Raw genomic sequence first — 14,774 nt, forward strand, 5'->3', positions numbered from 1 at the left:
GAAACAACACAAAGAAGTTCATATGATGCCGATCGATCTGGCAGTACAGATTGATAGCCGCTTAAGCTCGGCGTGAATGATATCCAACGCCATGGTCCGGCGTTGGATATGCAGGACTGCGTCCTTAACAGCAAATTTATTAAGGATGGTCCCTCTGCTGTGGCCTTGTGAAAAACCGAAAGCGGCGGAAATACCAGCGGCTTATAGCCCGGTGTGGCTTATGTATGTACGTTTCCAGTTTTTTTTTTGTTTTTTTTTAAACTTTGTGGGTGCGGCTTATAGTGAGGTGCACTTTATAGTCCAGAAAATACGGTAACAAATAATTACTTAATTCTACATGCAATAAATACTTTCTGTTTTTATTTCCAGTTTTTTTAACACATTTAAATGATTATTTTATAAGTTATTTAATTAGTCGTTTGTGTGCCACTCACCTCTTTGTGTGATGACTCGACTCTGTCTTCTAACGCGAGCATTTCTCAGGAACCTCCACTGCCGCTCCATCCTGACCTGGCTCTCCAGGTCATGTTCCTCTGGGATCTGAGACGATGTAAAAAAAAAAAAAAAAAAACATTAAAAGTCCTCCATCATAATACAAAACAACAGCTCGACGATGTTTGGTGTGCTTCAATCCTGTGACTTTCTGTAAATTGTTTTACTTCAATTTCAATACTGACTTCACATTCAGCAATTTTTTTTACACAACAAACTTAGTGTCAAATGATAATAAATGATGGTTCTGTTTGTTGCTTTGCAAGAAAAGTAGCAACTCTTCCACGAACAATTGGTTTATCAATGGGCACCTTTGACAAAGTGACTCTGCAATTTGTTGTTTTCCCCCGTGAGAAATTATGGAAGTTAATATAAACCAGATGTGTGATGTACATGTAAAACAAGCAATAATAATGTGAAAATATGATGTTGGAATAAAATAAGACATTTCTCAAAATAAATGGCGAAAGGATGAAATGTCAAAAAGCTTAAACTTAGTCCTGCTCATTTTAAAAATAGCATATTATTATTTCATATTTCCTGTGTTCAAAGATTCATCTATGCATTCCATACAATTTCTGTATTTTGGGTCATTTTCTGTTTTTCTTCACATCTTGTTGTTTTATTCTTCTATAACATAACCATAGATCATGCTGCTCTCCCGTTTCCCCTCTCTGCTTGCATTTGGAAGAGGTCATAATTGAATCCATCCCAGTTTTAAATCTAATTTTGCTGCACCAACATTGGGGACGCTCATGAGCTTGTGAAAAAAATGACTCAAGGTATCAAAATCCCTTCCTGTAATTACATCTAATCACATCTGCTGAGCAGGGGGACAGTATTAAAAAAATAACTTGATTAAGTCTTGCATAACAAAAGAGACCTCACAGAATTAGTGCCCAGCTTTAAGTGAACAGAATAAGTCTTTCATTAGGGTTGCATTAAAAATGCAGTGTAAAATAAAGCATGCGTCCCGATGAATGCATTAAAGTCATGCATTACAAATATATGGTTTTTAAATAAACAGCAGCGGTTAAGCTGCATGTGTGTGTGGTATTTGATGATGGCTGGCCGTGTGTGCTTATTAAGCACCTTTTTGCTGCAAAGCCTCCCACACTCACTGAATGCTAAATAGCTTCAATAAACAGCTTCAACACCACGTGACTACACTACTACTGCATGCAATCAACACCCTGACGTGTGTGTAAATGTGGCTTTGAAGCAAATGTACGTTCAAACACTTCACACTTCCGATCCCTGAATAAATAACTTTGGCCGTTCCTCTGGGACTCTCTGGTTCCTAACTGAGTAAGAGAGGAGGCAGGTGCAGCAGGAGGACTCTGACGTATTTTCCAAGCTGAGAGGAAAAATGAGTGTGACTATGAGGGCCATGTCAAGGTAAAAGCCTGCTCACACTGCTGTTTCCAGGGCTGCTGCCCTGCTGTGTGTCAGCAGCTAACGTATTCTGTAATGAGACCCCCAGGTGATAGATGAGTGTTAGTTCTCCACATAGAAAGATCTATAGTAAAATAGGAACTGTATTACGTAGCAGAACCTCTGAGAACATTTGTCGTTCTGGTTAAAGGTGCCACACTCTCATCATGAGCACAAATTTGACACATTTTAGACCTTCAAGGATGGAACTGAACTGCTCTCTTTTCAGGGTTAACTTTGAAAAGAAGTTAGAAATCACTGTGGAGTTTCTCTACTTCACACAAGATCAAAACAACACACACACACTCAAATATATACATACAATTCTAAAAATGTTTACATAATTATCCCTTAGCAAGTAGCAGAGAAATCATAAACTTCTTGTAGATTTCCAACGATTCCGGCAGAATTCTGACCAGTTCAAATTCCAACATTAATTTAAGCTCGGACGCCATCGGGTTTTCCAACGGTGACCAAACTTAAACCAAAGTTGTTGGTTCTGTTTGAGGTGAATAGAAGATTTTGGACATCAATGGCAGATCATAAAACATTTCTTCAGATGGTATTTAGGCCGACCATATAGTTCTATATTTCAGTCTGGTCTGAAGGTCCAAACCTGAAAACCCTACACATTCGGCTGTGTAGGGTTTTTTGATATTTTATATTTTTGGCTACAGGTTAGTTTCTACTGAAAGAAACCAGCGTTATGCAGCAGCAAGAGATAAAATTATGCAATGACTAATTCTGAATCGCATAAAAAGTTTAAACTGACACTGATTCTGGGAGGTCACATGAATTCTACAGATGATTGAAAAGATGTTTCAGTCAATAAATTGAAAGAATGAGAGGTGAAAAAAGCAAGTCCATTTAAACCACGGGACTCAAAATTCTCAGGACTTGATTAGAAATTCTGATATTTTAAGTTATTCTAATGCTCTTGTATTAAATATTCAAGAGCATCTAAAAACTTATGAACAAATCAAGAGATGTTTAGTCATTTCCAGCATTTAAGCATCTAACGTAAACATCCACATACAAACATCCCTTGTGTGCTGCTGACAAAGAGATACAAAAACCTGCATACTCACATCAACAGAGTAGCTTCATAATGGAGTGAGCAGTTTTATGGCAGCACTCAACATTTAATTTTTTTCTTTTGCAAACGCAGCGTTTAGATTCGCACTACAGCAGAACCCTCGCTCTGGTGTCTCTGCCGCCTGCTCTCGTACAATCTTCCTATCCAGTTATCTTTCTGATTTCCATCGCCTCTTCTTGGAGCTCCACGCTCTGTCTGACTTTCATCTCATTCATCCACCCCAAATGCTCTTTATCATAAGTTTTACTTCACTGTCAACCTGTTCCTCCTTCTTCACCCACACTCTGCTCCCACCTCTACATGTCCCTCTGTGTCTTGTCCTTTTCAAACATTTTGCTTTGATAATTTTTCTTTTTTCAGACTTTTCTGCCCAGTTTTCATCTAACATCATACACTGCTTTACCAAAAGAAAGTCACCACCTGGATATTACAAAGCAAATAGGTTGGAGCTTCCCACTGGATAATTACTGCAGAGTTGATTATGTTCTAATTCATTAAACAATTATGTCAGAAGACATTGAGTAGTTGTGTAAAAGACATTAATCTATTTAAGAAGGGTCAGGTTAGGCAAACAAACAAACAAAAAAATTGTTGGAACTATTATAACTGGGTTAGGAAATGTTCAGCGCATTATTAACCCGAGGGATAGTGGGGAGCTATCAACTTTGCAGAAGAAAGACAGAATTTATCGGCCTCAAGTTGTGTGGGAGTAGTTGTGTTAGAGTTAGGGTTAGGAGTTTAGGAGGTGGTCTGACTCTCCCAGTATCACTTAAAGAGCTTGGAGAAAAATAAATGCAACTTTGGACAGAAATAAATGTGACATTACAGAAGATATTCAAATCAAAAGGTTTTTCCTGTGAAATATTAGGATGTGTGACCTTTTGTGTGCCTTGTAAATACCTTATTTAACTGATTTTATTATCTAGTTTCTAAATGTCAAAGCTTCTCTCTTGTTATTGAAAGGAAAGGTGACACATTCCAACTATTCTGAAACAGCATTTTGCAGGAATAAAATGTCTCAAGTTTATCATGCATGATTGTGTACTCCTGGATTTAGACCAACATCTTGATAACTTGAACACTGCTGACCTCTCAAAAATACTTGGGAGCAAACATATATGGTCAGTTCAGAAAGTGGAAAAGGCTGATGGTAGAAAGTGACAAGATAGGCTAGTTTATATGAGAACTTAAGTTAGTTAAGATAAGAAAGTTAAGTTTTGTTTACAACGTTGGCAGCAGGTGTGATTTATTTATCTCCCTGCCATTATACTGGAATGCAGATGTCCTTTTTTGTACCGGATGAATGTTTTTGTTCACTGAAACCCAACAAGTTACAGTAATTTCTATAATTTATCCATGTCTTTTCTTATTATTACAATACATGATGTGACTCCTCTTGAACCCTTCATAAATGTCAAATTTCTAAAAAATATATTTGCGCACAACTTCTAAGGAGTTAGTGAAAAACTGAAAATTTTACTTCTGGTTTGGGTTATTTGTAAATCTTAGAAAATCCATGATGGACAGTGTTATACAGAAACCTGGAAGAGTGCTGATAACATACAGATGTATTTATTGCTCAAACCGAGTCATGCCGAGCAGCTACCTCTGTGCTTCGAGAACAACTGCACCAAACAAACTCTGTTCAACCAAATAAAAACACCTCCTGTTTTTTTTTATTCCTTCCTGAAAATAACACCAGTTCTCAACATTTACCTTCAATCAGGGAGCTATATTTGTCTGCAAAGTTTGGAAAATTTAAACACAATGTTACTTTAAGCTGAACAAAGTACTGCAATACATTCCCTAGTTTCCCCATTAGACCACCAGTTATTGACAACTACAAATAGCTGAAGTGAAATAAGAGATAAGTCATTTATGAAATTCCTAAATCATTACACTGTATTATCTGCTGCTAAATATAGCATTGAGTTGATGCTCTTTTTGTCTGTATAAGAATTGGACTGGAGTTACAGAGTCTTAAAAGTGGATCTGATCTAGAGGGAATAAGCTAATGGCACCAATACTTTAAACCAAGCAACGTAAAATGCCTTTTGGTCATTAGGCACTTTGCTGCAAACAGTTTCCACTGGGACTCTGATTCACTGCAGCCACTTTTACATGAAGATTTTGAGTTTACATATTGTCTCCTTCTAGCATAGACTAAAATAACACAGCAATACCCAAGGAATCTCAAATGTCAACTTTTAAGCAGATGAAAAAATATTTGTTGCTTTTCTAATTTAAATATAACTTAATTTAATCACATTGTGATAAAAACCCAAAAGTGCTGTGGTTCACATCATTAAAAAATGTGTATATGTTTGCAAATATGTAAATAAAACTGAAAATACATACAAAAAATAAATACATACATACATGTAGCAATCATTTTTAAATGTTTTAGGAAATTCTACATAAAGAATGAAATGAAAATATTTAATTTAAATTATATTAATTATTATCATTTTTACTTAATCTTCTGATTTATTTAGAATAGAATAGAATTCAACTTTATTGTCATTGCACTGTCACAAGTACAAGCAACGAGATGTAGTTTGCATCTATCCAGAAGTGCTCTACGAGATATAAATATTTATTTACAGATGTACAAGACTATGTATGTATTATTCAATTATATAATTTGTTTAATTTATTTTTCAGCACATCAAAGTTAGTGCCGTTGTTGGTCGACAGTTGAACTGCTGTCCAAGTTAACCAATCAGAAAGGATCTAATTATTGAGGCACACACTTAAAAAAATGTATATAGGATTTATGATACATAATGAATAAATAAATAACAGGAAAAAAAATCAATATTTAATTATTCAATAGATTATTTACACATTTACATAGAGGTACATTTTACAGTCTAAACGACGGCATATATAAGACGGAACTTATGAAAATAAATGTCTTTTTTCCGTGGCGACCCCGAACGCTTCCCGCGCCTCCCAGAAATCATTCTTTTTCTGGGGTGTCATAGTTTTGTGGTTTGCCTAGTTACATGTTTTGTCTGAAACATCAGCGTTACTACCATTGTACTTATCGTCCCAAAAGAAAATCTAACTTTCCCATGCCTCTTGTAAACTATTGTCTCTTTTTTAAAACTAACAATATTTTTTTCTAAAATATTCTGAAAACCTAATACTTTCATCCTACTAGTTAGTTTCACCGGGACATGTTCGCATGTGATGTACAGCTTTCTGACTTGTTTTTTGTTTCTAATTAACGATATAGTTAGCTTTAAAAGATGCTTAATATCTTCTTTTTTATAAAAACAAAGGAAAACTTGAATAAATACGGAAATCCATCACCAACTACCAGGTATAACAAAATGACTGTGCTCCATCTAAAATTTCCCTGTGGAGGATGTTACTTTATGGACCTGAGTGCTCAATTATTCAGTGAAGCCATTTTGAAGAAGAAGCAGGTGCTTTCCCCCTCCAATGACTGGTCCCTACCTTGCAGTTTCACATATCGGTTTATTACTATTTAAAATAAACTTTTAAACCCCGACTTCCCGTACCTGAATGGATCACTGTGTTCCTGAATCTCAGCAGAATGGGGAATAAACAAACTGCTATGATGAAAATTCACATGAATATGTGAAAATGGAAAATAACCGGTCATATCCTTTTTCACTGTTGCTTAGCAACAAAGAATGAGTAGAACTCAAAAGGGCGAGCGGTCGTCAGGCAGTCAGAAGAAGGTCGGTGGTTTGATACCAGACTGGAGACTTAAAGTGGTGAAAAGTCCTTAAAGACACAGAGGTATGATTTGTCTCTTCGCTTTATCACTCTGCATGTGTCAGTGAAAAACACAACACAGTTTAAAAAGAGATGCATGAATGTTTCTGTGAATGTGTGAGTGCAGTTCACTAAAAGCTGACTTGAAGACAGCTTTTAGTGTCTTCAAATCTTTCAGATGTCAAAAAGATAAGAAAAGAGCAAAATAAATGTTGTCCGTTTATGGTTTAGCAAGTACCTGAAGTCACCAGAGCAAGTAAATACAGCTGAAATCAGACATTTACAGAAACTGTATAAAAACACACAGTGTTTATTTTCGCACAGGACAAATTGTGAAAAAACCAAGCTTGTTATGTCACTGTTTTGTGCCACTCAGGAAAATAACAGTTTAATATTTGCTAAGTACATTAATGATAAGAAATATATTTACTTTCTTTAAATTCAGACCTTTAAAAATGTTTTAGCCATTCTTCCACAAGTTTCCTTTTCTTGTACAACCCAATGTGTAACTAATTTGGTGGCATGCTTATAGGGTCATGGACTACTTAGAAGATCCATACATGAAATGTCCCTCTTGCAGCAAAACATCTCTACATCATGATGCTGCCAGCACAGTACTTCACAGTGAGGATGCTGGTCTCAGGTTTGCAACCTGCCTGCTTTTCCCTCCAAATATAATAATGACCATTATGGCCCAAACTCCAATTCCAGTTCCATCACAGGACATGTCTTCATTTAGGCTATTTGCATAATGCTTTTGTCTAATTGCTCATTTAGAAAAAAAATCCTTAAGCAGGTGTATTTGTTTCCTCATTAGAAGAGATGGTTTAAAACCAGGACACTCACCTTCATGACAGGCTGAGCGAAATACTTGGCACTCCAGTCACACAGGCCTGTTTGCAGGGCCAGACTCACGTAGTTCCTGTGACCACTCGGTTCCTCGCCATCTTCAGCTGCCTGAACCCGCGCACAAGAACACATGCTCAACGATGAGAAGCTCTTTTTTCCAGTTAATAGCTGTTTTTCCCACAAGAGAGTTTTTTTCCTTCACCTGTTCTGGTCCCTTGTCAAACATCTTGCGTGTGCGGGGGAACTGGTGTGAGTGGGGTGCCTGTCCTCCCAGCGTTGGGGTGTACGGGGGCCGTGTTGCTGGCTGCTCTCTGGCAGGGGGCTTGGGGACTTCATTGGTCAGACTGGAGCTGCTGGTACTGGGCATGGGCGGAGAGCCGCTGGAGGAACAATGATGCAATGAAGATGCATTTAAAAGTCACAACAAAAATCAACATCTAAATTAACCATGATTTCCTCACCCTGCCTGATGGATGTGCGTGCCTTTGCTGGTGGGACTGGCCGGCGCCGACTGAGTCAGAGATCCAGAGTCCAAGATCCTCTGAGGTCTGGCGTTCATGGTTGCCTGGTGAGAAAAACAAGCATTTACTGCAGGGCTGTTCTTCAAATTTGAAAGGTAGTAACCTGTTTTCATAGTTTTCAACTGTTTCAAAGGCTAACATTATTTTGTTTGGTTTAGAAACACACATAACACATAAAATTTGATTATCACCTCCAGCTGCAGCACTAAGAAGTGCAGCACTTTACAAACTTTGCCTAAATTTCAAGAAGTTTATCTCATTAGGTGAAGCAGGTAATATCGCCTCTTCATTGTGAGGTGTCTAACGATGGTGTGTGAGGGAGGGGTAAACCTAATAAGGACAATGGAGGCGAAGCATCACTGATGAATAGTAGAGTTGTTGTTTACTGGAGCTCGGTGCAGAGAAAACTGGGCTACTTAAATCTTGTTAGCACAGACAAACACATTTCACTGGCTGGCATTGGCTGGGATTTGATTTCTATGCTAATTACCGGATTGTAGCAAGCATCTTTTGTTTGTTTGTGCATCTAACAGGCTGGAGGGGGACAGTGCAGCTTAATGTAAGAGTTACACATTTTCTATGAAATCTACAGTGTTTGTGACAGAGGAAAGAGATCTGATATGAGATATGAGCGATGCATCAAGAAGCCATTAGTGTGAGACAGATTTAATAGAGATTCTGTGGAAGTGGAAAAGTAGATAAAAAGCTAATGGGAAGCTTTTTTTTTCTCATGTTGATAAGACAGTGTATGGCTAAGAAAGCAGAATGGATTTTTGAAAATAAACTGAATCGACAGCAAGCCCAAACAGATTTACCAGGAAAATATGAATGTATCCTTAGAGAACAAAAGACAAACCAAACAGGTGATATAACCTGTTTACCTGAAAACTCATTAGGTAATCTGACCCAGTTTTGCAACTTATACATGGATCCTTAATTGAAGAAGCATCACACAAACGGGGCAGGACTCATCTGCTTTACGCAGAGTTGTTGGTAAACTGGGGTAATCGTTTCCACTAGATTCTCTACTTCCCACTGCGAAACTCCCCCACTGGGAGCTTGTTCTGCCTCAGCAAGATCCATCTCCAAATACTGCCTTGAAACTCAGTCAATCCAGGCCAATAATTTATCCAAACAAATCCCAGAACATTCCTCTATGAATGAGCAGTAGGACACGGCTGAGGTATTCCTGTAGTGTCTCTCAGCTGAATATCTTATACCACCTCCTAAATTAAATGCATGTCATGTTTGTAAATCAAAACATTTTACCAGGTAAAATTAAAGAGCGGCACAGTGGCAGTGAATCAACATTTATCTGACAGTCTACACTAAAGATTTATGTTTACCAAATAAAAAAAAAACTGCAGAAATATGAAGCAATGAAACATAAAATGCAACTGAAGTCTAATATCTCAGAAGATATTGACATTAATCAAAAATCAACAAGAAGGAAAATAGCTGGACACTACAGATAGAAAAAAATTCAATGCATTGATCATCTGAGAAGCAAGTAAATCTTAATTAGCTTTTGACCTTGTTCACTTAGTTAAAATCAATAACATTTGAAAGTCAAAATCCTAATTAAGAGAGCTGGATTCTCTGTTAAGCTGATGTTAACACTTGTGAACCCAAGAGGGTAGTCTTTGATTAAGTTGCCTTTGCTCAAGTCTTCGCAGGAAATATATCAACATGTGCTCCATCTATGGCAGAAGTCAGCAGCCTTTACATTCTGTTGTCACAGCTACTGAATAACAAAATTGCAAAATCTACTTGACAGAGAAATCGGCTGGTGATCGAAAAATCATTTGGTGACTGAATGTGATGGATGTGACAGCATAAAAAATATTTTTCCAATCCGTGGACTAAGGTGGGATTACAACAACACTCTTCCATGTGGATGCTGTTACTGAGGGGAAAAGACTAGTTATTTATTTTAAGTAACAGAGAAGTGTAAAAAAAAAGTAGTCAGGATTTTAATATCATGAGGCCAATAATTTATCCAAACTAATCCCAGAATGATTCATCAGAACACAATTAAGACTGATGGACTGTATGCTGCTTTTGAATCTGATATCAAAGGATAAAATAAAGGTTTTGAAATAGTCAATAATGAGCTTATGTTTTTACGTCATAAAAATCAGCCATTTTAACAGGAATGTGTAAACCTTTGAACTTAAGTTCAGAAACAGACTCATCACTGACACATCCAGTAGGATATCCTGCAGATTATTAAGTGACTAGTTTTTATTATAGAGTGAAATATAGCAAAATGTAGCTCTACATTTTGAATTTGTAACCTTGTAACAAATTATTATTTAATTAAAAATAATAATACCTTATTAATTTTGCAATGATAAGTCATTGAGTCTTCACATTATCAGAAACTTTAACCACAACAAACCTTGTATGCGATGCTATTGAGCACTTTCATGGCCAAATCTGAAACTTCTGGGAACGGATCTGCGGCTAGGTGGAGCAGCACTCTCCATATCTGAGTGTAAACACTGTTGAAGGACACACCTGGAAAGGATACACAGAGAGAGACAAGTTCAGACATTTCACCAAATGTTGGATAGTGCCTCCAACATTTAGGTGGAAACACTAAGGAAAAATCCAAAGACTTCAGGAAGTTAAAGTTTGGGCACAAATGGGTCTTCCAAATGGACAATAACGCTAAGACAAGGTTGTTACAAAAAGACTTAAAGACAACATTGCCTTTGTTTTGAAGTGTCCACCTCAAAGCCCTGATACCTGTCTGTTAGAAAAGCTGAGAAAGTGTGTGTCAGCATGTAGCAGGCCTACAAACATGAGTCAATTACAGTAGTTCTGTCAAGAGGAATGAGACAACATTCCAGTGAGTCACTGTGGACAGAATATGCTAAAGTTTGACTCCACTCATACAGTTTAAAGGAAAACTCTACCAAATACTACGGAAATGTATTGTTAACCTCTGAAATTTTGTGTTCTAGCATTTATGGAACAAATACTTCATCATAACTTAGCAAATACAAGAAATTCTTGGTCTGCTTTAACGTAAACCCAGAGATTTTTATCTTTGTGGCCGTATCAACATCTCTAAGCAGATTATAAATATTCAACATAAAAATAGATCTCGATAGACTTGAGAGTAGGGCCTTTTCATTTTCTACTCCTTATTTGGAGTCTTCACCAACCAACCATGTCAAAAACCTGCCCTAAGTGGGGAGTTTTACTTCCTTTCGCTCATTTATTTCTTGCTTCTTTTTGTCTCCAACTTATTAAACTTCTCGTCTTCCTCCTCCTCAGCTTCAGGTTGCTTGAGAGATCCTCTAATATGTCCCTTCTCTCTTTTGTTTCCAGTTTAAAGTTGATTCTCCTTCACTTTCCTCCCTTGCAGATATTTCTGCCCATGCATCCGCTTCTTCTAAGTACATAAATGGCAAAAAACCAGGAATGACTGAAGTCTGGACCCAGTTACTGAGGACACCCCTGTCCCAAGAAGACTCAGGGGAACAATCACTAGTCCCATGCCTCAAAGAGTGGACACCACAGAGAGATGACTAAAACAGGAAGAAAGACAAAGGGGTTAAAGCTGGCGCATTAGGTTGAAAGTATATGAAACAAGAAAAGAGTTGCAGCTAGAGAGGTTGGAAGGCATGTCTGGAGTAGGAAAAATGAGGACAAAGGGGAACAACTTATTTCAGAACCCAGTGTCCTCTGACAAAAGCAGAGAATTTCAAAAGTAAAAAAAAAAAACTGGGAGGGAAAGTGGTAGAGGGACAGATGTGATTAGCAAGGTAGTTGTAAATAGATAGCAGAAAAAAGCAAAGCCTGACTGCTTTACATCATAAGAGCATACAAATTAAAACTGTACTGACTCTACAGAGACATCATGACAGACAGCGTCATGGTGAATGTGAAGCTGCAGCACGTCCTTATCCGTCACTCGTGTCATTTGAGCAAAAGTGAAATAAATGTGAAGTCATAAAGATGTTAAAGTGCTAACTAAATGACCCACTGCGCCTCCTTTTATAGTGCCTCCAAATTTCTCGCAAATGGCTCAAATTACAGTTAACACACCACAGGGATTTTAGGGGCCTTAAGCGCTGCAACATAAAAAATAGTTCTAGATGTTTTTAAAACATCCCTCAAGCTCCACTGCAAAAAGCACCATATTGTAGCTGCTGAATGATGCTCTTTAAATGGAAAAACACATCAAATCCACCAAGTGGATATAAACCCCTGAAAAAAGTAATAGTCAATTCAGATCCAGAATGTTTCAAAACATAAATGCTGGTGTAAACTCAGATGCATTCAACATGTATGTCAAACTGTTAAGCTTAAAGCTGTTCATGTTGGAAGAATAATCTAGATAAATATTGTCCACTTAACATCAAACCCTAATGTGTAAATTATCTTTCCAAAACAGATGCTTAGAGTGCTGGTAGTTATTCTTATCAATTATATTGTGTTTCCTAGCGTAATAAGTGCCATATTAGTCAATACTCTGCTTTTAAAAAGTCAATTTATGTGCTGTTGAGCAATAACGCTTGAGAACTTCTGTCTATATTCTTCCATTGGTTTTAGCAGCTTTTATAGCCAATATAATGCAGTTTCTTGTGTCTGAACATTTACACATCAACTAATACATGGGTTGAGCCAGTACTCTGTGTTCTGGATGTTTTACCAATTAGCTTGGGTACGTTTGCTCTGGATGACAAACCTGCCATGTTCTCCACAAACTACAGGCACAGGCAAACTCATAATATACTGAATTTGAAGGCAACAAAGATGCGTGTCAAAGACCTTTTTTTCTGGCTATTTTTCACATCCCTCGAACCTAATTGTTTCTCTTCAACATGCTTTATATGTGAGCAGAAGTTTTTTAACTAAAAAAAATAACATTATGACCTGGAGTGGCTCTCTTGTACATTAGATGAAGAAATGAACAGATTTTATTTCCAGATTTTAGTGAGCCCCATCCAAGAGTAATTTTGAAAATAGCTTCTTTTTAATTGTTTATATAACCTTAAAAAGAGTGTTCACTTAGCAGCTGCAGCTAGATTTATATGAAACTCATTGCATATTCACCCAGCTGGAACGTAGCCGGAGTTTAGAGATAAGGATGCAAAACTCCTCTACATTCAAGGTTAGTTCATTCCATTTTTTGGTTTTCTTGTTGCAATTCAACAAGTCAATACAATGTACTTTTCAAACGTTGTGGAGAATTTATCTTTGTTCTTTTGGAAGCAATACAAGTATGAGCAGTTTTTATTGACGTCATATCCATGTAAATTATACGTTTTGTGTGATTTCATCACAGGAGATAATAGTTCTGACGTTTACTGTAAGAAAAACACCAGTGAAAGTTGTGTCAGCACATTAAACAACGCACATCTATATGATTAGTTTATGTTTTAACCAAACAGAGGTTTAAATCAGATGGAAAAGATTATGTACTTCTGTACATCACTAATGATCCAATTTGCTTTGGATTTATAGTCTAAAAAAATACAAAATGGGATGGATGATGAGGATACAGATGGATTGACGATGGGTGGGTAAACCATGGATAGATAACTCAACAAATTAAGTGACATAGGGGTAATTGGTGGATGAACAAATCATTAACAGACAGATGAAAAGATGGATGGATGCCTGGAAAAACCATGGATTACTATATAGGTAGAATAATACAATAATACAATAATTCTTATTATTGTATTATAATAATAGTAAAACTCTAATAGTAAAACTCAAATTAAAGCTTTTAAACTACACAATATCAGTCATTTGAAATGTGATGCACTAAATTGCTCATGTATCAGTGTGGATACATGTATCAGTATCCACACTGACACATGGATGGAAGAAATAAAACTTTGGATGGCAGGATAAATAAGCGGATGATGGACCAACAGACAGATGCAAGAAATGATGATTCAACATTTAGAAAATGGAAATGAAACCTTTTCATGCTCCTTTTTCCACTCTAATCAAGATATTTGAGATCTTTATATGAAAATCAGAATTTATCTAGACTGCGTGGGACCTCTGCGTCTACAATATCCTTATATTCTATCCTGCATCCCGGTTAATGGACAAAACTGAGCCTTAGCTTCATTTTTCAAAACAATAGTGCCTAACAGAGACAGCAGTGTGGTCTCCACAGTGTGGTAGGATTTGTACAAATGATAGTAGTGGGAAGTTAATAAATCACTTTACTCCAACTCTGCCCTCCCACACAGCTTTGCTGTCCTGCTGCTCTCCGGCAGCCCGGTGTTGAGCAGAGGCCGCAAACAGCATTTATGGCTTCAATTTGCTCCAAACCGCTGCATGATAACTCGCAGGCCCTCACTTCTTAGTTTTGCTCACATAAAGATTTGATAACACCGAAATGGAGATCAAAATGAGGGAGCAATTTAGAAGTTTTCAAGAGAGGAAAAACAAAGCTCCATGGGTTTCACGAGAACAACTTCAAGTAAAACAAGAAAGGAGCGAAAGAACAAACAAATCAGACTGACGAGTGAAGGGTCTAATAAACTGATAGGTGATTTCTGGTCACAACACAATGGAAAACAAACAAACAAAAAAGAATATAAATATCAACTTAGATTATATGTAGTTCATGCTCTATGAATGCATCTGTTTGC

General features: G+C 37.1%; 1 protein-coding gene across 6 annotated transcripts in view; it reads right to left on the reverse strand.

Annotated features, from left to right (window-relative positions):
- The window catches only part of rptor (regulatory associated protein of MTOR complex 1), a 142,422-nt gene that overhangs the window by 24,021 nt on the left and 103,627 nt on the right, over nucleotides 1–14,774 (reverse strand). For all 6 annotated transcript variants that reach the window (XM_023333675.1, XM_023333676.1, XM_023333674.1 and 3 more), the window contains 5 exons: nucleotides 10,544–10,662; nucleotides 8,083–8,186; nucleotides 7,824–8,001; nucleotides 7,619–7,729; nucleotides 435–540 (listed from right to left, as the gene is read on the reverse strand). In XM_023333675.1, the coding sequence (XP_023189443.1) occupies nucleotides 435–540; nucleotides 7,619–7,729; nucleotides 7,824–8,001; nucleotides 8,083–8,186; nucleotides 10,544–10,662 (618 nt within the window). The remainder of the gene's footprint in view (nucleotides 1–434; nucleotides 541–7,618; nucleotides 7,730–7,823; nucleotides 8,002–8,082; nucleotides 8,187–10,543; nucleotides 10,663–14,774) is intronic.

Source organism: Xiphophorus maculatus, chromosome 5 (genome assembly GCF_002775205.1).
Source record: "Xiphophorus maculatus strain JP 163 A chromosome 5, X_maculatus-5.0-male, whole genome shotgun sequence".
NCBI lineage: Eukaryota > Metazoa > Chordata > Actinopteri > Cyprinodontiformes > Poeciliidae > Xiphophorus > Xiphophorus maculatus.